Genomic DNA, 26,045 nt, shown 5'->3' on the forward strand with positions numbered 1-26,045 from the left:
CAATAAACTCATAAAACCTCACTTCATCTTCAGCAACTGCGTTTTACAAACGCAATAAACAAAAGCGACTTGCTTCTATGCCTAAATCAGTGCTGCTTATGCGCAAAGCCAGCATTAGTCTGGTGTTTGTGCATGTGTGTGTGTGTGTGTGTGTTGGCAGTGGCATTTGCTGTGTTTATTTGGTCAGGGGTGTCAGACAGATTAGCTGGTGTGTTACAGGTGCTATAAAAGTTGTTGCTTTGGACACGGCTCATGAACAGTGTAATGACTCCAGGCTCATGTTAATCTCACTCCTCCTGGCTGCGTCTTGGGGTGCTGGCCTGTTTAGCTGCCGGACTGGGCTCAGGGCTAACAGGCAAACGGAGCGTTCCAGCATTACGCCTACTGGCAGAGGCCGGGAAACAAGCCAGAGAAGGAAAGAGGGAAGGAGAGAGGAAAGAAAGAAAGGGCGGAACGAGGAACGCATTTGCGACCATAAAGGGTCTGATTTCCTATCAAAATCTTTTCGAACCACAATCCCTTTTCTTCCTTCTGCTCTCCTGTCATTTATCAACAGACAGAGAGGGCTCGAGATCAGAAGAGAGGTTTAGTGCAGAGCAGAGAGGATCCCAGGAATATGCAGGAGTGAAAGATTGAAGGAGAAAAACAGTGATGGACTCAGTCCTTCAGTGTGATCTCCTCAGGAGGCGAGGGGGCGGGGGGGGGTTAGTGTATTATGGAGTCCATGCTGTTTGTTTTACTGGTCCTTTGGGGGGAAATGAACAGAACATTTGTGCTGGATAGGGGGAACCACATGGTCTGCACTTTATTTATGGAAGATCCTCAACTCTTTGAAAGAACATTATGAATCACAGATCGCTGTCTCTAACTGTCACACTAGTTCACTGGTGCATTCGTTTTTGACCCAACCTGTCGCTTGTCCTTACTCTCAGGAACAGTCAGTGCTGCTGTTGTCTGTCACCATTCTCTAGGCCATTCTTTTCTTGTTTTAGCTCCTTATTCCCATTTCAATAATCTTAATAAAGTATAACATGATGAGAGCATTTGTGAAAACCTGTACTTGCTCAGTTGGAGAACTGCCAAGTTGTCAGACATGGTTCTCCAATGAGGTAATGCATTGGCACAGCCAGCAGACAGGCTGAAAACTCAGGTGTAGTTTAGAACCATAGTGTTTACGAGGCAATACGCTGGTGTAATCCAAGTAATTGTTTATTACAGGCCTCAACCTATGTAATAAGTAATTACTTTCGGGTGCCCTAGCCCTGTAAAAATCTGTTTTGTTTCCTGTCTGGGTGCCTTACACCACAATCGAAGCTCCTCCTTCCAAAATGTGTATGTTTAACTACACATTGTGAATGATATTACACATAATTACAGTTTTTCTGTGAGCAGCACAGTTGTAAAATACATGCATGAGCTATGAAGGATCATTAGAGCTTTGATGGTACAGAGCTATTCCTCAGTGACACTCCATCGCCTGCGCCAGTAAAACTCTCGGTCCTGAGCCAGTGGGGAAGGATTTTAAGTGTGGCACGGTGCTCTAATAGCCACTTCCTTAATCAGACGGCAGGACAAATTGTAATCATTAGCACTGTAGTAAGCAACGTGCATGACATGGGTCTGGAAACTCATTAGAGTGAGTTAACTGGAGTCGGGAGTGAGTGACGAGAAAGAGAGGAGGAGGAGGGTGCTGTCACACACTCACCTGGGTCTGTTTGCAATCAGGCAGCTGAAGCAGGCCGTTCAATTAGGGCCTAACTGAGCATTGCACCAGCTTGGACTAACAAGGCCTTGCGTGTGCGCAGTAACCCACACAAACTGTGATTACAGTTACAACAATCACACATGCGCACGCATACTCAGCAGGGCGCAGATACCGCTCACACTCTGATTCACTCTGTAGCTTTGTTGTCCTTCTGAGCCATGTGAAGATCCTCAGTCGCTGCAACAAAAGGCAGTGAGCTGTCGAAGCAGTGATACCTTTGAATCCTTTGGCTTAGTTCCATTTTGTAACTCAAATATTTGGGCCGGTTTGTCATCTGTTATTGTCCTGAAGAAAAAAATAAATAGACAGGAAACATTGAATACTGAGATCATATTGAGTTCTGCTTTTAATTGTAAATGAGGAACCATAAATCTAAATGAAGTTGATAGACTGAAACAAGCATCAGCACACCCACAAAAGATAACACACACACACACGAACACACACAAATACTGTACACAAAAGCGCAAAGACACACGTGTGCACGTCCACACAGCTGGTCATGCTTGAGCAAAGCTAGCATCTGTCCCAGAAACATCCGTCAGTGCCTCCACATCTGTGTGCTCCAGCTCGAGCCTTTTGCTCCGGCCCCCACACCCCGCACACGTTCCCCTCAACTGGGCTTGGCCTCGTGCCACCCTCCCTTAGTCCTCCAGCTGAGTGATACATGCGCTAACCTCAGACAGCTATACAGTCCTGTTGCCTATTTAAAGTAATTCCAAAAGGAAATGTGATACGGTGGGTTTTATTTGAAATGTCTTTTTTTGATTGAGAGGGCGATGTGGCAACAGTCTAACAGCACTTCTAATGACACTAATGTGGAATGTGTTTTCACGGTGACACATGTTCAAAGCTTTTTCCTTGCATGCTCACTGAAGCAGTAAATGCCGCCCGGCAAACTGTGCCTCACTTGTCTATGACGTGACTTTTCTTTGTAACTTCGGACGTCAGTTGAGGGTCATCATTGATGCTGGCAGATGGAAGCATCAAATATCACTAAGTATCTGACACAACATGTGCCATGTGCAAAGTGCTTTAACCGCAATTTGTCTTGAATTTAGATTTCATTATTGAGTGTTATGTCTTTTTTTGAGTGTTATGCCTTTATAAGATATTGTTGTGCTGTATGTTGTCTTCAGTGATAGCATCACCCCCCCCTCCCCCCCACCTTCACCCCTAACTTACCCCTGCCCCGAGGTCATTAGTCATAAGCATGGAGGGAGGGGAGGGAGGATTGTAAACAGCGCAGAGGGGACAGAGCAGAATGGATCCTATTGTTAGCCCCACAGGCCAGAGGGTGCTGTCTCACCCGGGGAAGTATCACCATTTGGACGATGCTTGCAGCCAAGTGTGTTTTCCTGGGTGTCCATGTGCGTGCGTGCGTGCATGCATGTGTGTATCTGAAAGCACATGTATGTGTTAAAGTGTGTCTGCGCAGACGTATCACCACGGCAACTGCTCTTTTTGGTTGTTCATTTCCATCTAGCATGTGATGTGACGCAGCCTGACACCACCACATGAGCATGTGAAACTTGTCGAGAGCTAATTTGTAGACTTGTTGTCTTCCATCACATATCATCACCGTTGCCTCTAAAGGTATTTCCATGTGTGGCCCAGAGAATGTGTTGCATACATGTGTGGGTTGGTGGGTGGGTGTGTACACCAGAGACCGCTTGTCCTAATCTGTATTAATGTACTCGTGGTCAAATTAATACAGATTACTATAATCCTATCTGGCTGTGAAATTACATTGATTTCCGGCCAGCTCTCTTTCATACATCTCGGCCAACCCATTCCTCTTCGACTCCCCTTTAAATCTGGTCCAGATTGTAAAGGGCCTATCCAGTGAGTGAGCACACCTTGTTTCAGGAGACCTGGCCCTGCGGGAGAATCAGCCTTTAATAAGTATGTGAGGGAAAAGACTCACCCTGCCAAAATGGCAGCCGCCTTTATACTGTTCAGCTGGCAAACCAACCGCCAGAGAAGGAGGGATGGGATCGGAATCCAAGCGAAAGTAAGAGTGATTTTTCTCCCAGACCTCCTGTTGCAGAAAGACAGCATGTAGGAACGTGAGGAGAGGAGTGTGAAGAGGCTGATCTGAACCACCGCATTCTTTCTCATCGTTATCCTCCTCTGATGCATTGTACTTATTTGAATTATTTCTCTTCATTTATATTGGAACAAAACCATCTGTACAGTTTAAATCTTCTATACTGTATCTCAACCTCCTGCACAGTATGCAGTGACACATTTGGTTTACCAACTCCTACGACCTCAACCTGCGAGTGGCTACATTAACACAGTGACCCAGACCTATCTCTCTGTATGCCTGCCCTTTCCTTGCTGTGCTTTACAGGGTGTTAGCGGTTGTATGTTTTGTTGTAAGCTGAGTCTTGAGTCTGAGCAGAGCGAAGCTTGGAAGGGGGGAGGCTCCCAGCATGTTGGAGACCACAGCACCACCGGCGCCAACTCCAATGAGACATGAGTTATAGCTCCGGCTTCCCCGAAATCAAATAAATAATCTCTCCCATATTTATTTACTTAAACTCTCATTATGATTTGCAGCCTCTCAATTAATCTATCAGGGTAAAAGGATTTGCTCGCTCTCTTGTTGCACTTTGCGTTCCCTAGACACATGCACAAATGTCACTGATGATTTTCAGACACACACCTGTCACCTGTTTTTCCATTTCCATTTTGGTCTGGATATTTAACCATTAGGTAATTATAGCAGGGCTATAATCATGTAAAGTCATTGTCTAAACAGTTATGCTGTGGCGGGGTCCGCCATTCGACACAAGCAAAAACCTTCAACAAAACTACCTATTAACACACACACACACACACACGCTTGAAATGAGCCCTTGGTAACAACAGCGTTACAGCTATCAGAGCCTCTTGGCCGTGTGTTGAGAGCAATAATGGTAACGGCAACGACAGGCTCAGCTCATACTCTCAATTAGGGTCCCAGAGTGCTAGGTGTGGAAAGGTGTCTGGCAACCCGCCTGACCGCAGCACTCAAAGAGCACTTTGTCTGCGCACCTCACACCCACCGTACCTGCTCATGTTGTGGAAACAGCAATACGTTGTCACACAGTTGATTTAATAAAATTGGATCCCCAAATTGAGACTTCTTGTGTTTCAGGGGCGCAATAGTCGTAATGGAAAAGGAGACACTCCACCCCCCAGGCCCTCCCTTTGGCTTCACAGGCATCCTTCCAGAGTAAGAATGAGTGGAGGAGACCTGGGGTAAACGGATACTTCCCCACTGTGAGCCCAGTAGTCTGGGTATGGCAAGAGAAACCCCACGTCCATCACAAGCTCATATCTAGCCACAAGCCTGGCTGTTGCTGCAGCTTACAGACTTGTTAAATGATGATTGCAAAAACAGAAAAAAAGTTGAAAAGGAAAATAAAGGTAGCTCCGGTGTTTTGTGGTTTTGCAAGTTGGTTTTGGGATCTGTGGGGAGTCTGTTTAGTTTCCTGTAGCTCAGACTAGTGCGTGATTTATCAAGACATGTGTTTGCAGGGGTGACATTTAATAATCGGCTCAATAACAAACTGGACTTTCTGGACTTACATGGATGCAAGGGAGTTAAATGAGGGGGCTCAGTTTTTACAGTGTTGGTTGCTCAACCAGTGTTGGTTGGGAATCCAGAAGGATGATCAAATTGACACAAAGGGATGGCAGTATTGAGGGCTGAGCTTGGAAACCATGAAGGTGGTAGCAGAGCTTACACTTCCAAAAAATGGGCATTGATGACGTGTCCTTAAAGGCCCAGAAGCATGAAGCATGAAACATTAAGTTAGAGATGGCAGCTATAGTCCCTGCAGCCACAGAGCATCTTTATTCACCGCTTCATCCCCTAGAAATGCTTCCTGGTTGTGCATGCTTTTTTAACAAAGAGCCACATTATACATTCTTTGTATTCAAACAACTTGGAGGGTGAAAAGACATCAAGTCACAGTTGGCTGACTTCACACAACTTTAGCCAAACTAATCCAGAACTCTGAATCGCTGCCCACACCTTTAATTAATTCAGCAACAAGACAATTTAGTCGGATTATTTATTATTACCATCCTACATTGTGAATAACGGGTAGGATGGAGCAGCTCTGCATTAATCTGTGAAATCTGTGAACGTGACAGATTTCCTGTTGCATGTTCTGATAATATAGCAACATTGTGAACAGATGAAAATCCATATGTGTTTTTTGACTCGCATATTTCTGTGCATCCTGTGTATTGTTTGTCTTGGAATGATTTCCTCCATCTTGGAACAATATTTATAGCTTTGGTCTATAACTCACAACACTGTATGTATATATGCAGTATACCATTTGCAGACTTGGTGTAAATACAATGCACATTTTCAGTGTATTTCATATACTGCACAGTATGTGCTTGTTTAGTGGCACAAAAGGTATTATTGTTTATTCTGCATATATATTAATGATATTTTCATTATGGTCCACTCTCTGTTTCAATTCAGTTTTACTATTTGAATATATTATAATGCTTTTTTTTTTTCAATACTTAAATGAGTACTAATACTAATTTCAGTATAGGGATGAAAAAGCTTTCAGCTGTGAAGCAATGAAGTCAGATAGCTCTCCTGGGACGGGCGTAAGGTAATGGACAGTGGGTAAACTGGTGTCGCGTGTGTTTGTTGACACACTAGTGTATGTTGACTCAGATATTATCAGGGGACTCACAGTACAGGGGAAGGTGTTAAGAGGTGTGTGCATGCGTCTATGTGCGGTCGGTATCCAAGCCCCTTAAAGAGCACACATTGTGGTGAGCAACTGGGTGTGACAGAGGCTATTAATATAAGGAAAATGACCCTTAACTGCTGGCAAGGCTTTCATTGATAACTACAGGAGATTTAGGAGAGATTACATCACACTTTTCTCTTTAGATCAGCATTAGTTTGAACGGCCATTTACGCAAACATGATTACAATGTAGTGGCGGGCCTTGCATTCTATATCTGGGCCTTCTGTGCTGTCCTTCTACAGCTAAGGTTATTATTTGTTTCTAGGGGTGTAACTATACACGTATTCATATTAAACCGTTCGGTACAAGGCTTACTAGTGCGTTTGGAAAATGCAGAAGCTTAAATTGTGGGAAATATAATATTTTCGATGGACTGCGCTCACGAAACAGACAACGGGCTGTGTGACCTTTTCAACCCGGAACAATAACAAAAAACAGCTGAGGCACCGCATGTGTGTTCAGGGACGCTAAGCGGGGAAACAACAGCAGCACACAATCTACGAACTTTCCCCGCAGCAAATGCATAGAGTCAAAATCAATGTAATTAACATAATGAGAAGAACAAACTCACAAGAACCAGTCATATATATTTATATGACAACAAAGCAACAAATCAATCCAGCAACACTGCAGCGCTAGAGCACGAGCCATTCATATTATTCATAAAAACAACACGATAGACAAATTAAAACAGTAGTAACACTACTGCAGATGTAAAAAAACAAAAGCAGTTCACTTACCAAAGCTGCCTTCACTTAAAGACAAAGTCCATCCCCCTTTCTTTAACAAAGTTAGTGGCTCCAAAATGAATTTCTCCTCATCCTTCAGCCATTTGTTTAAAAAAACTATCTATGTTTAAAAAAAAGAATCTACACCAAGCAAAACGCTAAAAATGCCATAACTTCTCTTACATATGTTTCAACCTGAACTCTTACTAAATACAAACTACTGCTAGCTAGCTTTCTGTTTGAACAAAAGTCACGCTGGCCCCCTGACCAATGACGGCGCACGTTAATGCAGACGTACTTAGCAGGCTACCTCGCTACCACTGGGACGTCAAAGAATACGCCCAAAACAAAACTAAAGTCAAACTAAAGATCTGATTGGTTGAAGACTATGACAATCAACAATATCGTCCCCATTTACCTGCAAAGTCTACCTAGAGCTGCAGGCGGGAGCAACAGAGGAAGACAGGAGCTGTGCAATGAGAAAATAAGCTAATGGGGGAAAAAAATGATAATACATGTAATGCATTTGTGAAAAATGATTAAATGATAAAATAGCTATAACTTTGTGATTCTGTTTAGGCCAGCAGAGAAGGCTTAGCTGGCCCTGACGGCCCACCACTGTTACAATGTGGTTTGCGGGGTTCAGGTATGTTTGTTCCATAAATGTTTTTAAGCTCCCACCACAATTTGCTATCTTTAAAATGTGCTCTTTATACACCTATAGCCAGATGACTGCTTGGCCAGTGTGTGTATGTGCACTCATGTCCATACATCACACAGCTATCTCCAGTCTCTTTTCCAAAATTATTTCGACAGGTTCTTGAGGTTAAATCTCGCAGCCTTCGACATGGAGGTCTGCTTCCATAATTACGCTCTGTAGGGTTATTCGTGTACTTTATGAGTCTGAACTTGTGACCTTAGATGCATCGTGGACCAATTTATGATTTCTTTTTTCTTCCCTCTTGTACATGATAAACATCTGCAAACCTCCCCGGAGCCGACACGCTGACAACTTACATCGTAGGAGTCTCAAAAAAATGAAACAGCAGAAATCTCCCCTTTCCTCTCTTCCTCCCTCAACCCTTCCCTGTCCTCTTATCCCTCTCTTCTTCTTCACTCCCATATGTTTCTCTAGTCCTTGGAGGTAGAGAGGGGAGACAAAGAGGGGGGAGACAGATCCTGCTGCACATCTGAGGTTTATTTGGCCTCTCCCTGGGGAGTGTGGTGAAGCTCTGCATCTCAAGGAAATTGCCAGCGCTCTCTGGTCGGCTTGGCACACTCTCAAACACACACTCACACAAACACTCGTAAATGTACACACACACACACACACACACACACACACACACACACACACACACACATTCTCCTCAACTGGCTTAAGTCCCTCTTCTCCCTGTCAATGTGACAAAGTTTGTCCACTTTTCTAGCCTACAGTTCCACAATTCTTTGACGCATGTGTCCATATAGTGCACATTATTTCAATGTAGTCCCTTTGTCTCAACGTCAAAAAACGCACTCCCACTCTGGAAACCCCCGATATGTATCCTAAGGCATGTTTGAATGATAATTTTGTTACAGAGCAGGCTTTAACTTGTAGAGGAAAAAATGTCTTCTAGGAGTCTATGCTAGAAACACTGTCAACTTTCACAAATCTAACTTTGAAGAAGTCTGAAGACTGAATGAGATCTAAATCTCATTAAAAAGAGCAGATGGATGCCACCAAAATGCCAAGCTGTTTATACTCTAATATACAAATACTGTACAGCCACATATTAACACACACACACACACACACACACACACACACACACACACACACACACACACACACACACATTGCAGAAGGACTAATTTGTCTTTGTTTAAATGAGCAGCATGATGAGTTAAGATACCGTTTTTCCCTTTTTGTCAGATGGACAAGTTAGATTGTTGCCAGTCTTTGTACCTCATCCCCAGACTCATTCGTCTACTTCAGACTCAGGACTCCCAGCTGGTGAAGGAAGGATACAGAATGATGCCACCTCACCCCTTAGGCATTGACTCCTTCCTGCTCCTGCTTCTGAACCCATCCCCCTCTCCGTGCATCTATTCCCCACCTGGCTGCCATTGAGGTTAACATTGAGGGGGGTTGAACGCAGGATCACAGACAGGTGGCTCTTCTTGCGACCCGGATGTACTTATCCCCTGATCCCCAGGAACCCTGACAGGAAGTGAATCGCTGGCCAAGTGACCTCCCCTGGTGGGCCTTCCTGTCCCTGTGTTGCCTCTCAGGAGGAAGGAAGGATGCGGTCTGTTGTCCTCAGGCGCCGCTCATTCGCTCTCCTCTCCTCAGCCCGACTAGAAAATACAGATTATTGATTCCAGGCTCGTCTCTACTCATGCTTTCTTTCTTATTTTTCCTTTTGTCTCTCACATTTCCCATCTTCTTCTCAGCACCAACTTTATCTCATTTTGACATCATTCCTTTTGTCTTTCGTCGTCTTTTCTGTGCCCCTAAGTAAACACTGCGGACATTGGCAAACCACACCATCCCCAATTACACTCTGGGGGCCAACAAAACGCTTGATTTATAATATTAATTTAATTTATTTCTGTCACTGACTTGTTTATTTGTGTTATTGTTGTTTTACTGGCCATTTGTTTACATTAAATGTCATTCATTTTATGTGGCGGAGAAATCCCAAAGTCAGGCTTCTGGGTTTAGTCTGCTCTCAAATGATGTGCATGCACATTGTGAATTATAGGACACCATTTGGTGGTAGTTAGGAAGAGAGAGAAGGGGACTTCCAGGCAGACAGAGAAAGAAACCTCGCTAACAACATCAAACGCTGTTTGTGTTCTGGCTGCAGTTTAAGAACAGGAACTCAAAGCTAAAAAAGTGAGAAGGTCATGGAGAAACCTTACTAACTGCTCAGCGACACTGATAGCAGCGATGTGCATGAGCAAAAAGACTAGTTTTCTGTCTTGGTAACGCATACAACATCCTAAACACATGGTCACACTATTTATTGGATCTGATGATGATGAAGGCTGAGCAGGTGGCTCATTGGTCTGTGTCAATGTTGCAGCCACATAATGATGACATTGTCAGCCACATTTTGGTCTGTTTCTCTGTATTTGTGTCACCTTCAGGTGCTAGACAGCACTGCCATGTTTACATAATGCAGGATAATGCAATTATATAAATTTAAAGTCACATAACAAACAAAATATATTCATATTCCTGTTCTATTGTAAACATGCTAATGAAATTACATATAAGATGAAAAAATAAATCTTATACACACCATAAATAACATCCAAAACAAAAGCAAAATGGATATGAGCACTCCTGTATTAGATTATGTTATATAATTATTGTATTAGGCTACATGTCTACACAGGGTTTAATTCTTTTACAAACAATCAATAAATGAATAAATAAACAATCCTTTGAGAAGACTTGGCCTAATTGTGTATTTTAAATGAAATTAAATTATTACTCAGAGAAGGCATTAGAATAGGATTCAATAGGATTCACATTAGAGTAGTCTGTGAGATCCTCTATACAATTAGTTAATAATTCTATAAGATTCAATTATAAATCACCATTATAGATTGCTGTAAAATGGGATCAAATGCAGTGGTTCAATGGGAACTAGTTGTTCTTGAAAATCATCAAATCAAACATCAAATTTGAACATAGTGACAAAGGAATTGTTATCTCTTAAACAGCAGATCACAAGTCTTTTTTTTTATTTAACTTACAGGTTTTGCAAATTAAATCAACAAATAAGATTTTAAGTTCCTTTGTGTAATCATTACCCTGGTGTTTAACAGAGAAATGAAATGGTTTCTTCTTATTAAAAGTGAATCCTATTCATTGTTTAGTAAATGGAAATATAACACGTTCTAAAAGACTTGGGACACACGAGAGAACAGCAGGGAGAGAGCGTGAAGTGAGATGTTGTGATCCCACAGGTGTTTCTCTACCCTCTATCTATGATGTGAGTCTGCAACTGCATTGCCACCTAGTGGAAGAGGAGGATTACTCTCTTCAGACTGGTGTGATTTAAACGACTGTATATTCTGTAAACAGAGTGATATGCACTAGACAATCTTAGGCAGCATATCTGAGGTAAAATAATAAAAAACCTGCAAGGTGTCTGCCACCAGCATCGCTTTGTTCATCGGTTATTTCAGGTCAGACTGTTGGATTTGCTTGAAGTTTTCCAGCCAAGCAAATCCATCCATTTCTCCTAAAAACATCAGAACCAAACATTGAGCCAGTGAGTTCACATCTGGAGCTTATGTGGGAGATAGACATCAATATGTCAGGCCTTCAGGCCGTAGGAGAGCATCCTTACAGTTGCGAGGAATCAAAAACGCTCATAATATATAAATCACTTATCGCTAAAGGCCAGAGACACTGAAAAACTTTGTCTCTGTTGGCCACAAAAGGAGAGAGAGAAAAAGGAAGGCTGGAGGGAGGGAGGGCAAAAAGAGAGAACATGTTGTAAAGGCAAGGGGTGGGTTTGTTTGGCCACGTTTTGCTAATTGGTCTCAATGGTGCAGCTAATGGTTTTAAGTTCATGTCCAAGCTCCGCTGAAAAATAAGTGGGAACCAATGAAAGGCTTTTCTTCGATTTGCAAGCTAAGGAGGGGAATTTAAAGTGCAGAAAATGTAAAATGGAGACTGAAATCACCTAATTAAGAGCCACACATAGCACATCCTGTTACTCCTTCATGTTTTAAACAGATGTTGGGTAAAGTGAATTTGGAACTGTTTCATCCATTACAAGCTGTTTTAGGTTTTCACACCCCAAATGTCAAGCTCACATTTGAAGATCATGGAAAAGCTTTCATCCATTTTGATATCTTCCATGTCTGTCGCTATCTTTCAACACTATCAGGTTATGAGTGGTTCTTCTCCTGACCCTCACCAGTCCATTTTGTCTATCTTTCATCGACTGTAGCTGAGGCATGTGGCAACAAAGCTCTGCTGTGGTCAGATGGCATCTGTCCCTTCAATAATCCTGGCGTTATCGCTACACATCAAAGATGTAAAGGCTTGCATAATTGAGTTAACGAGTGTGTTTGCGACGTAACCTGATCCTTTATTCCCTGTGAGGAGTGCGGTCACAGTGTGTGACCACAGACAGAGGCGAAGAGAGAGAGGGACGGAGTGAGAGGGCCCTAAAGCCCTGCAACAACTGTGGGTTCACGCTGTGGGCCTGGCCAAACGCACAGCGTCCTGGGCCAGTACCAAGCTAATGAAAAAACAACAGAGGGGTAATGCCGGTGCGGAGCTGGGACCGTAGCACCAATGCCCACTGCACAACTGCCCCAGTCAGCACTGGCACTGGCCGCAGAGCCAGTTGTCACAGCCTTAATCCTGCCTGCTGAATGACCTCATCATTCTCTGCTTGCCTCCCTGCAGCTGCTGCCATGGCTCGTTACTGCAGAAGCACCGGAGTGACCTCACCTACACAACACAGACAATCCAATGCAAAGTAAGCAGATACACTGGTGCAGTGCCCAAAACATGCAAAACCTTAAAGAATACAATCACCTAAAATGCAAAAAGACATTTGTCTACTGATGGCATCTGGCCATGCAGAAAAAGAAGAAAAAAAATACTTTTTAACCTTTTAACAGCAATGAGTCTTTCCAGTCCCGCTTACCCTGGAAAATTCACAGACCTTGCTGTGGGCAGTTTTGATTGTAAATACTTCCAATAAAATAAATTGCCCCAGTGAAAACTGTCCACAGAGAGGCCTGTGAATTGTCCAGATTAACCAGGGCATTGTTTCTGGGGAGACACATTGCTATTGATGATCAAAATGTCATAAACCTCCATTGCATTGGGGTCCCAGGGGTAGTTGCAGAGATGGATACCTCAAAAACAGCCCAGTGTCCTATAATTCTACGTCCAAAGCCAGTATTCAGTCCCAACACAGGAAGCAGTATACTCAATATGTAGCGAACTGAAACGGGGTTGTGAAGGATGTGGTGGTGGTGGTGGTGTTGGATGTGCGTCTGATTTCATCATATCACAGACCTGCAAATAATGTTTACGACTCAACTAACCACAACCTGACAACCATACCTCAGTCATAATGTGTTTGCTGTAACCATCATCTTTTACAGATATTGTATTTTATTATTGTATTGCAAATGTAGCCAAAACTACAATACACAGTGAGATAGTTTTTTCTTTGTGATTTGGGTGTGTTGACCCTTTAACTGCACAAACCACAGCAATTACAACAAAACATGGATGTATCCTGTAAACATGAGGCTAATTTACATATTGTATACATTTGTATGACGGCTCCATATTGCGCTCGTACCAAACAAGATCAGACTGTTCTGTACATACAGACTAAGTTAACAGGCACAAACACAGATGTACATAGTGTTCATGAACGTATATCCACACACAGACACACTTGTGTGTGATGAAAATAAAGAGACACTTGCTCTGTTGGCACCTCCTCCAATCACACACGCCGCCTCCACTCCTTCATCCCAGCTGTCACAACTGCAAAAACTCTACAAATACACACGCACGCTCTCGCATATTCACACACACCCACACACACCACTTTTCCTGCTCACACCTTTCCCTGCTCACCATGGCTCTCTCCAGTTGGTGCTTGTGTGCCCACTCTCTGCCGCAGCTTGCATGTAATGTGTGTGTGTGTGTGTGTGTGTGTGTGTGTGTGTGTGTGTTTATATGTGTGTATATGCGTGTGTCATCGCCTTTTATTGTCGTGGTTCCAGCTGAGCTCAGACATGTAGTGCCCACCTCTGGTCCTGCAGCATGAGAGGGAAAGTGGACAGTGAGTCATGTTTTATTCTGGCCTCCTCTAAACTGTGAAAAAAAAAAATTCCGGACACCTAAAACTCAATCTGTTCTGCGTCTGAGACCGGAGAGACGATTGAAATGGCAGTGGGAAATTCAGGCACGCATTGTAGTGAATCTCTGCTTTTTCTCAGCTTTACGCCCCTTTACTTTTTGCCCTAGTTCGATCCAACTGAATGTTCGGCCATTGAATCTCATGATCAGTGTGTGAAATCATTCCTGTGCTTACTCGGCATGTTTTGGTGTGTCGGTGCACTTAACGCCAAATGTTTCCTGTTTGACAGCAACACCATGTGTGAGGTCATAAATCTGATCGCCACAGAAACAGAATACAGAGACACTCACGCTTGCAGGAAGCACCCTGGATTAGCAAGGATTTATGGTTGGGCTTTAGGTAACGCACCCATCCCTTGTGAATGCATCCAGTACCCTCTTTCTCAAAATGACAGGCGTCTTTGCAAGTGGAAACAAAAGTGTCTTGCACCTTAAATCAATCCGTAGAAACGCAGAGCAGATTCAAATTATATTTCACTTATAGGGCCTATATCCAAATAAATAAGGGGACTGAAATAAGGAGCAGATATTGGGGAAAATTGGGCCTCTGGTAGCGATTATTATCCTCATTGAGTTTTTCCATCCTGGTACCCTGGCTCCGACTCTTATGTCTGGATCTTTTAAAGGGTCCGGAGAGGGTTGGGCAGGTATTATTTTCAACACTTCAGATTAAACCCTGAAACGGCTCTCTGTGGCCTTACTAATACAGACCCCCTGCTGGGTTACAGCGAAATTAAAAAATGAAAAAAAGAGCAGTGACTGTGAAAACAGTATTAAAACAGAGGTGGAAATTGCAAATGTGACACCGAGATGCTATGATGACGTCTTTGGAAAGGTAATAATTAACGTAGCCACCTTTTTTACGACGCAGAGGAAAGAGAATTAAAGAAAATTTGTATGATGACCGATTTGAAGTCAGGACTTGGCTTCATTGGTTTAGCACATTAAAATATGGCAATTTAGTGATCATGCCAAGTCAGGTTTAAGCCACCAGAACACATTGTTGTTGCAAAGGCCCATTTCTCTCCATTTTCTCTTGTAAGTTACAGTATATGCAAGGTGTCAAGCTCTTGCATACAGTGAGGACATGACAAATCTTACTTTGATTATCAATTTATCAATGTTTGTCTCTCAAGGTGGGATTCAGAAGTAGAAAAAAGTAAACAAATTATTAAATCAAATAAAAATCCAACCCCAAGTTTGAGTAAGATCACCTATACTAGCGGCAGCAATAAAACTGCTGTAAATATGAATTGAAATTAAAGTACTTTAAGTTAAATATGCATGATAAAAATGTGTTTAAAAATAAAAATGACGTTTAACCAGAACAGAAATAAGAAGAAATGTAGTTTTACTGCAGTCCCTTTCCTTTTTGTTTCTCAGTGTTTTTAAAATATTTTATAATTTTATCTATTCAGGACTAATAAAAAAGAATTCATAAGCGCTTTAAGGGGTTATAGGAAAAAAGGTTGGGAACCCTGCTATACTGCAATATACAACATTCATTGGTTAACGTTATTTATGGTCCAGTGATGTTTATTCTAACATTTTTGGCATAGTCAACATGTAATGCTGTGTCCCTCATTAACAGACTTGATATACATCATATTTTTCATTACTTTGTGATAACTGTGGAGTCAGAAGTAAAGTTTTAAATAACCAGGATTATGGAATGAACGTGGAAGTTGATGGATACATCAAATTGGATAACTACCCAGCACAAAGGATAATACATTGCAAGTTATATTGTAAAGATACACACTAGGATTTCTTATCACTTAAAACATGTCCTCTACGATATACATAGCACACTACAAACAAGCAGCACTAATGCCACTCGTTCTCCTCTCACTCACGCACACACACACTTTGTTTCTCTCATTTAAGATGCCTCGGGGAGCGAATAAGTGCCAGGCAGTACCAGTCCACTGATGGCTGTTCTCGCCATGGCCTGACAAACAGGGATACCGGCTGGCAGGATGCCCCCTGCCCCTCCTCACGGCACTCGGGCCGCAGGCAGCTGAGAGAAAGAGCGGCCAACGGATCAACAGTTGCTGTGACTTTGGTTGAGCGACTGGCCGGGCTGCTGCACGCCAGCCAGCCCACATTCAGGGCACCTGACCCTGGGTAAACTGACAAATGCCTGGCCTTTAGGTGCGCTTGCAGATTGATGTGACCCTGACGTTGTTATGACCTCACTGCATCGGGAGCACACACATCCACACACTTACAGCCATGCTCCCAGTCACAAGGTTTTTTCAAGCACCTGACGAAGTGCATTGCTCTTACACGCACACACACTTTTCAGACTGTTTGACTTATTGTCATGGAGATTGAGCAGCTCTAAGGAGGCTTGCACCCAGTAAAGAGGGCTGTAATTTGCTCCTAATTAAACAGTTGAAATTATATAATTTGATTCATTTTTCACAGCTGTTCTGCAGTGCATGTCACAGGAAAAACAGCTTTAAGTAGATCGCCGCCTTGTTAGCTTAAACAAACAGCTTGATTAGATACAAACTGCCTCCACAGTTTGTATTCATAGACCGTTTTACATGCTAGCGCTGCGATATATATGCTTGTTGGAGCAGACACACACACTCATATATGGTACACATGTACACATTATAGCCTCGTAATGTACAGTACATGCATCAGGCATATTTATCTCATCTTGACAAGGCTGTTAATTTCTCTGAAACCAGGGAAGGATTCCAATGGCTCTCTCTATCCACGTCCCCTCTTCCCTCCAAAATGCCCAGCTGTTGTCACAGTAGACAGCTGCTTTCGTGGTAGAACAAATCTCAGCTGTTGAGGGGAGCTGCTCACAAGGGGGTGTTGGTGGATTTTGGGGTTTGTATTCCCCCAAACCAATGACACTCCACTCCCTACTCTGAGCCGAGTTGGGTGGAGTGTGGAAAAATGCTGACAGATAGCAGATTTAGGGACAGAAAGCAGAGAGGCTGTCTGAATGTTTACAACCAGAACTGCTCAGAAATCTTGAACCTGGGAGCTCTGGGGTCAAATAAGAGACGTCCCCGAGAAGTCTGGGCAAACTACAGTGTTTGGCAGTCGGATAATAAAAGAGGAATAGCATATGCGTTTTGCTTTGATGTTAGATTAATCTTAAATCTTATTATTACATCAAAAGTTTACCACAATGAATATTTACCGCATATGGATCAGTCGCCAAATCCAGTAAGAGGAACATACTGTCAAATATCATCCCCTGCACAGACACTCCCATAAACATGACTCACAAGCTGTTGTTTCTTTCTGGATTAGCTTTCAGTCTGTTAGATTTATATAATAAATGGAGCTGCCTCTACAAGCCTGGTATTATTCACGCCACTCATTGTAAAGGTCAGAGGTAATACAAGCTCACTAAACTCTCCTGTTGTGGGGAGCAAACATGGTCTCCAGGCTATGATCTTTGAGCATATTCTAATGGTCCCGGACAGCATGGCACTTGATCAGAAAGGCAGTTGTATTATACTCAAATTTCATATTGCATAACAAACTAGATTACATAGGGGGGAAACCAACAGCATCGTGTTACTGTCCACAGAGGATCAGGGTCTAACCAGAATATGCTGCTGTTCTTTGTTGCAAATGTAGACAATATGTGGACCATGCTAAAGAGTGACATCCTCCATGTTATAGAGAGACATTTGAATTATGCTGTGAATTATTGCGGGTGTGGGTTAGAGTCATTGAGAGGCCAGTGACCATCGTTTTGATTTTGACTGTTCTGCTCTGATCACAACCAGCTTGTTGATGGTGGCTGTCTGTACAGATGACATTTATGATAAAGACTGACTGTATATGTAAATCAATTATGTGATTATCTTTTGATATAGGTACATGTGAAATATAGTTTGTTATGATTTCTCACAGGACTTCAGCTATATATCCTCCACCATGCTTGACATAGTTTATTTTATGTCTAAAACAGTGAGCTAATTTGGGAGTAGTTCTGATTCAGCCCTAATCATTTTACAATAATCTGTTTTATTCATGCAGGGACAAAAATGTTCAACACCGAGACTACCTTGAACTTTACACTGCTGTTTTACTCGGTTTGATGTGTGACTTTCTATCTTATGTTCTTATATCGCCCTCTTGTGGTGCATTATTGAAATCACATCCCCAGCGGGTTCCACAGGTGGCTGCTGCTTGTATTTTCCATTTCCACATTTTTTTTCTCCACATTATATAAACAAAGTTCATGCTGTTAGAACTACGTATTTGGCATAAAATTACCACTGTGAGTGAATGGAAGGTACCACATATCATATAGGAATCTTACTTTCTGGTTATTAAGAAGTGAAAGCCATTAAATTAGTTGTAGAAAGTAAATCATGAATGTGCAAAAGTAGCAATTATTAGGCTATCGTGATAATAATACCTTTAAATATCCACATTGTCACTCAGAAAGTCGGAGATCTCTCTAAATATATCATATGTGCCTTATTTTTTATATTCAGAACACACTGGTTTATACCATGAACCAAATCATTGCAAGAAAATATCCATGGATAAAAATATGAGAATGAACAAAGCTTTTGACTCACACCAGTGTCAGATAAGGATATTAATGCAGCGGTTTGTCAGCGTCCTGTTCCCTCCATCGCCCTCATAATCATCAATGATAGCCTTCACTGGGCTAGGATACAGGTCATACAGTTCCATGTCACGGATAACGTTTAGTCATGTGGTGAAAGCTGTCACAGTCTCTACAATTGAGACGTACATTCGTCATTGAGTACTCATGGGAGACGTTTGCCTTCAGGGCTTTCTGCCAGAAAGGGTTTCTTTGAACCCAAATCGTGATATTTTCCTCAACCGAACTAAGTAGGTTTGTTGCCTAAAGTTAATAACAAGGCACACTTCTCCTATGTGCTAGGCTGAAGGGCTGAGGCTCTTACTCTTCTTCTTCAGGCGCCTTCGGTTTTCCGTGCAAAGTGCAGCGCCCCTGTGGTCTGATTGTTGTGCGCTCAAGGTGGAGTTCTCTGCCACATCACATCTAATTGTTGTCGCCACAACGCACACTGATCGAAGCTCTTGTCCTGCAAGGAGCACGCTGTCAGCAGTAGGAAGCGGCTGAACAACAACGGAAGCAAGAGCGTGGTTTGTTTTTGGGTTGTTGTTTTTTTGCATTTCTGGACAATTTCACGCTTACTTTGAGTAGAGAAGGTGTCGGAACATGCGTCCAACGCGCAGGTGAAACTAAATCTCCTATTTCAAGTTCTTCGCTGCTGCAACTTTTAAGCCCTTTGGAAGATTTTTGTTTAGTTTGCTTTAGTGAAGATTCATAAAGATAGTTTTTGAAATCTTGAGAAATGTCTCGCAAGAAGGCTGTCAAAGGCAAAGCCGCGACGCGCAGCCCGTCTGCAGGCAGCCCCGCCGGGAAAGGGACCGGGAAAGCTGCGAGGAGCAGCCCGGGCATTGTTCAGATGAACGGCGTGGTCCATCCCAGCAGACCCCCAGTCAGCAGCAGCAGCGAGTTTTATGACATCTCCTTCAAGGTAGGATGCCCGCTGCCGCTGTTGTTGTTTTTGTTGTTGTTGTTGCTTACAGCCTAAATAACAAACTGCACATATACAAGTGGGCTTTAATTTCTAGCATTTTACAACTCCAAATAGCTGAGAAATATTGGAGGCGAGGTACAAATTGATATGAATAATGTCACAGAGGTCACTAAAACTATGAGCAGAGTATCCATTACACGTTATATTATCATATGGACACTTTCTGGCTTTTGTTTACCTTTTTAGGTGGAAAGGAAGAAAAATACATATAGTATGCTACATCTGTTTGTGGTCTTATTCTTTGCCAGTGTCGTTTTCCTGCTTAGCTTTCACTGGCTTTCGCTTCACAACCACCTTTTTATTCATTATTAATCAGCAGCGAGCTCCTGACACCAGCTGTGTCAATAGTCGATTGATCATTGAACGGGTGCACACCGCCGTGCGTCGCGCAACTGGTTGAATGCGTGTTCGTCCCTGCAGCACACAACACTGGATTTGCATTAAGAGTGAGCGACTTGTGTGCTTCACCTAACCATAGTAGTCACCTCACCTCACAACACAAACACAGATTCACACCCACTGATTCTCAGTGTGTACTTCGAGCATCAAGGGACTTGTGCCACCTATACTCCGTGTGTTTGAAGCAGCTGTCTGATGTGACTGCATAATGTCTTTGCGTTGCCGCTTTTGCAGAACAACTGGATTGATTGTGCCAGCCAAGCCACTGTGAACTGTAGATGTTCTTATTTGATTGTTATTTGTGGGGTGCAGGGACTACCTTGTCTACATTATACATCTATATCAATAGCCATTTTCTTCAGTTTCAAACTGGACTGAAGCAAGATATACTGCCACATAACTTCATTTGGTTATGTGATGTATCAAGTATGTTCAGGCAGAAATCCGATAATATTCCCTTCAAATTCTTTCTAGATCTAGCAGTTATGTTTAGTTTGCAAAACTGGAGGAAAACTATCTGCAGCTTGTAGGGTACCTTATTACAAAATTATCTTTGCAAAGATTTACCAATACCTTATCCCTCTTTCTGGTTCCATTGTGCCATCATTTACTGTTTCCAATGAGTGCTAGTCTGCTATGAGTCAGTGAGAAAATGTATTGCATTTTATTTATATAAACCTAAGTACAGGGAGAGACCAGGTGCCTCCCACCGCACACGGCAAACATTTAGCTCGTGTAGAGCTGCTTCATGGAGACAAGAAACAGATATCAGAAAAAAACAAAGTTCAAACAGGGAGCATAACGAAAAACACATTTTGTATCTGACCCCGTCACATCCCGTCAGTCTCCTTCCTCTGTCTTTCATCTCCTCCTTGCTTCCTCTGTGCACCCAAGAGGCACTTTGGATTTCCAGGGTCTAGGGCATCACAGTCCCTCAGCTAAGAAGATAACAGTAATCACATCAAACCTTTAACTTCATCACTGCTCGCAGTAGAAAAGAGAAGCAACCAAGCTTAAGCATGTTTTTTATGTGAATGGATGTGCATTTAAGATGGTTACGCGCACACACTTACAGAAAGGATCTCAGGACATCGACTAGCCATAATGAGCAGTCACATACTCATTCACATACACCCTCTTCACTGGCCATGTACCGAAATACCAGGACAAATTTAGCTGAATGATTCAAATGTCCTGTTTTTATTTCCTGAGGACAAACAATTAGACACTGATATAAAATTAAACATATGAGCAAAAGCTCCCTCTTGTTTATTCTCCCACATGTTGTTTTTTTTGTTAGTTATTTCAGTTTTGTCTGACTTTCACTTTCTCGATCATGGCAGACAGTCTCAAGTTTTTTCCCTCACACCTCTGCTTGTACATTTTTTGTGCCTCTTAGTTAAGCCCTGCCCTTGTGTTCCTGTGCAGGTGATGCTGGTTGGAGACTCTGGTGTGGGGAAAACATGTCTACTGGTCCGTTTTAAAGACGGAGCTTTCCTGGCTGGCAGCTTCATCTCCACTGTGGGCATTGACTTTAGGGTGAGTTGAAATCAATGCAACTAAAAACAACAACAAATCACCCTCATGCATGCAAACATACTGTCAGGTTTAATAGCTTTTGTGAAACGGGGCCATATATGTACTTTTTTTCAAATTCAGTGTCTTTATATGTCCCAGAGCTATGAGTAGTTCCTGAGTTACAAGTCTCACAAGATAGGATATTGATTTCTTAAATTAGTTTGACATGCTTTAGTTTTTTGGCCTCCCTGGTTGATAACCGAGTCTCTCGTGTACCGGTTTTGTGGTTCCACATGGGCAGTCCATCTTTTCTAGTGATCACACTCAGGTGTCCAACACTCTGAGCTGGGCAGCAAAAAAAGAGACAGTTGCCTCCCTCCGGCTCTAGAGTGACATTATGCACAGGGTCATGTCAGCTACAGGAACACCCCTGGGCGATCGCTGAACTACTCCTTTCAATCACTTGGACAATTTTATGTTGGAGCTAATTTATATTTCTTACTCATTGTCTTTTCTGACGGGTCTATATGAGTTAAGGCCTTACAGTGAAAACCTTACTTTTATAAAATGTATTATATTCAGTTTTTGTTGACAGTGTATGCTAAGAGCACTACTGATTTAGCCTTGTTCTCCTATAACATTGTCAGACTCACAACGGACAGTTTGAAAATACAATACAAATTGATGCAGCAGAACCACAGATATTGTTTTAAAAACCTGGTGCCTACACTACCCACAATGCAACTCGCCTGCCGACATTTATGAGTTATGCTACTAGCAGCTAATGTAGCCTCAAGCTGTTAGCCCAAATCAGACATGAGGAGCGTGTTACAGAGGGGTGGTAAACTCACTTCTTTCTAACTTCCTAACTTCATTTTCAAACTCGTAATCTTCAACCCAAACTAACGTTGCCTCAAATGACATCACTTGAGGCAATTTTACAGACATTAGGAGCCACAAAATGCTTTCTACAGCTGTTTTCACTCATGCAGTAACACTCCCCAATACCTGTAACATACTTTGGTGTGTAAAAGCGATGCAGATTCTCTTTAATTAACCTCTCTGGTAATTGTTGAGTGCCATAGTTTGGTTGAGTAGTTGGTATTCAACAAACAGGAGCATTTTACTGCTTACCCACCTCATCACTTGGTTAGTACTCATCAGTTACTGACTTTTTCCTACACCCTTCTCCTCCACCTGTGATGGTAAAGTAACTTATTTTGAAACGCTGTATTTAAAGTTCCATAACATTTAGTGCAACATTAGATCCTTTATACTCTTGGGAGGCAAAATGACATGGGCTGTCACTGTGTGTTTGTGTGTGTGTTTAAACTAAAGTAACCAACCATTATATAGCCCTGTGAGTGGGTTGGATGAGCTTGTGGGTGGATGAGCAGTTGATTTATTTACTTATGTAACGTCTCTTATAACACTCTCTGTGGTCCCGATGTACATTTGGGCTCATCTAAGCAAAGCAGAAGCTTTCATCAGCGATCTTTGCCTGCTACATTTACTACGAATGGAGGAAGAAGTACAAAACTCATAAAGTTTGGTGCTTAGTCGGCTCTTTTGTCATACTGACTTGTTATTTAATTGCACAGAGCTGCATGACATAAATTATTTCATGATCGTCTCATTCTCTTCTGCATGGCTTCTTGTTCAATGGTTCAGTTTTTCAGTGCAAGTGAAATGGTCCTCCTCGACTCACGAGGCTCCTTTCTCAGTCAAACTGTAGAGTTAATGGAATATTTTTATTTAACATGCATACACAATGTTCACAAGTACAGAATGAATCAAAAAAGTCATGACTAGACAGATTTAAACATGTCATAATTGCAAACATGGTTAGTTTATCTAATTGAGTTTGCTGTTTAGAATCCTCTAAACAGTGTGTTTGAGAAGTTGAGTAAAACATGAAGATCCTCTGTGTTTGTCTTTCCATGGAGGATATACATGGAGACAGGAAGTGATTGTTTTGATCCCTTTAGTTGGTGGGAAAGTCGGGCAATTTTCTTCGTATGGGGATTTGACCCGGTTCCCACTTCAAAGCATCAAGATGCTATATTCCCCCCCCCCCCCTTGTTTATTGTGGTCTCATCTCGTTTAAGCCTCAGCATGTTCTCAGGATTACAGAGCTGCACTTGTGCCTTGAGAGGCTTAAAATATGCAGCCATAATGAGGAATGTAAATCCACAAAAATTGCATTTGATCATAAAATCTCACTATGAAGTTATTATAAGGGCCATAAATTCATAGACTGAGTGAAAAACAAAATGGTACCTAATCATATTTATTCCATGCAGATCTAACCTTTTTATAATCTGTTTCTTGGTATCAGTCTGATTTATAATTATTGCTAAACACTAATGGGAAAGAGGACTGATTCTATATGGCCCTATGGCACATTTATGGCAATGACCTATAGATCACATCAGGGTTATTGGATGTAACTTCACCTCTATAGCTCCTTCAAGAAGCATTGCTTATACTACGATTATTATTATGTACAGATACAATTTTGCTGACATATAACCTTTTGTTCTTGGCTTGTGAGAGTCAGAGGTGTGATGATTTTTTTTATCTTTCCTTTTTTTCTTCAATCAGGAGGTCATAAGCAAGTTGTGAAAGGCATCAAGTGAATGTAAAGGACTCAAAATGTAGCTTTGAAGTGTTCCTCATGCTCTGGCTTGCTGTTAAATTTGTAGGTGAAATATGGATTTGTAACATGCATGGACACCCAAACATAAAAGTCACACTTCAATGTCCTGAGGACATTTCCTAATTTATTTATTTTTGCACTATAACACATCTGATGACCTTAGCCACTTTTAGGCTCAAACTTTTTTAAGAAATAATTCAGAAGCAGCAAGATTTTATAACCAGTTATCTATTTGAAGTCTCCTCTTGTCATTTTTACCAAGGTCTGGCTCTGCAGGGCAGCGATGAACAGATTCATCTCTCTAACAAGGAAAAAAAAAAGAAACGCAGCCTAAAAACAAATTAACTGGTTGACTGGATTTATTTGTATTAATTGTTTAGTTGTTTACATTATTTTAGTAGCTAATTAGATATTAGAGACATTAAACGCATTGATATACAATGACCAATGTCATTAAGAATTGCATTTGACATTTATATGTAAAAAGTTATCAAAATAAGGGAAGTGAATCTTTTGTTGTTTCATACAATTTTTGTACATATTCAAATATATTAGCCTGAGCTTTGTGTCAGTAGTTTTAAATCCATTAGTTTTCCTCCTAGTCAGACAGGAGGATGGAACCTTAACGCTGTTTTGTTTTTTTCTTTGGGAATTTAGAATCATTATGAAGACGCATTGTGTTCATCAATATTCAATATTTTTCCTACTGTGGAAAAATCCTGTGAAAAGATTAAAACAAACAATGTATTAGTCATTTTCCCAATGCTTTCCAACTTCCCCACCCACCCTGTCTGTATCACTCAGCTCGATAGCACAGAGAAGTACGCGTTTGGCTACATAGAGCATTATTCTTAGTTGGATCAATTCATTGCTGGGTTTGATATTTTTTTATGGGATTTGTTGAAAAAATTATAGAACCAGACCTATTCTTTACCAAGTACTGTGTGCGTACTATTCATTTCTATTGTTTTTTTGGGCCAATGCACTACCATTTGCATAAAAACTAAGAACTACGGTCTATGGGTGGAACTGTCCTTGGTGCTGAACTCCTCCTGACTGGGGTTCAACAAAATCTATGTGATGCGTACATGGCTATCAAGTCTGTCATCAAACACTTAAGCCATCTTCAACTGAGCAATCAGATTGTCACACACTGAGGGACCAATATAGATTTTCCATGTTGTAATTGTACATCCATTTCAGTTTCCTTCATCTTTCTGTCACTTTTCTCCCCAGCACACTATATTTGGTATTTCGCTAAAAAAAATGTGCAATGTGTTGTTTATTCATCTGAAAGTTATAGCCTGAATGCAAAATTCTTTCTTTTTCTTCTTTTTTTTTAATGAATTTATCTAAGCTGTAAACCTAATGAGTCCCACATGTTCTTTACTGAAAAACAGTATTGGTAACTTCACAGAGGATTCTTTCTCCATTACTGTGGTTAACATGTCTTACATGTCTAACATGTCTAATAAGCTGGAAGAGCAATTTCTTTAAGAGTCAAACAGAGGACTATTAAGAGGAGAAAATGCAAAAGAAGGAAATCATATCCGGGAGAAGCAGAAATACGAGCTGCTCAGAGGGGAGGCCAATTAACAGTAATACTCCAACTAGCCTTCCTCTCATTTCCAATGAGGTGGAAAAAACACAACCTTTCTTTCTCTCTCCATCTTTGCAATCCACCTCGCCTCATGACACCAGAGAAAAGT

General features: G+C 41.8%; 1 protein-coding gene across 2 annotated transcripts in view; it reads left to right on the forward strand.

Moving 5' to 3' along the window:
- LOC137878138 (ras-related protein Rab-26-like) overlaps positions 1-26,045 on the forward strand; it is an 85,926-nt gene that overhangs the window by 23,412 nt on the left and 36,469 nt on the right. Inside the window, exons 1-2 of one of the 2 annotated variants that reach the window (XM_068718277.1) lie at positions 18,751-19,697; positions 21,588-21,698. In XM_068718277.1, the coding sequence (XP_068574378.1) occupies positions 19,512-19,697; positions 21,588-21,698 (297 nt within the window). In that variant the 5' untranslated portion in view covers positions 18,751-19,511. Of the gene's footprint in view, positions 1-18,750; positions 19,698-21,587; positions 21,699-26,045 lie in introns of those variants that run through there. The other variant, XM_068718278.1, reaches the window with a different exon arrangement.

This window comes from Cebidichthys violaceus, unplaced genomic scaffold, assembly GCF_023349555.1.
Source record: "Cebidichthys violaceus isolate CVI_PGR_0920_01 unplaced genomic scaffold, fCebVio1.0.p SCAF_23, whole genome shotgun sequence".
Lineage (NCBI taxonomy): Eukaryota > Metazoa > Chordata > Actinopteri > Perciformes > Stichaeidae > Cebidichthys > Cebidichthys violaceus.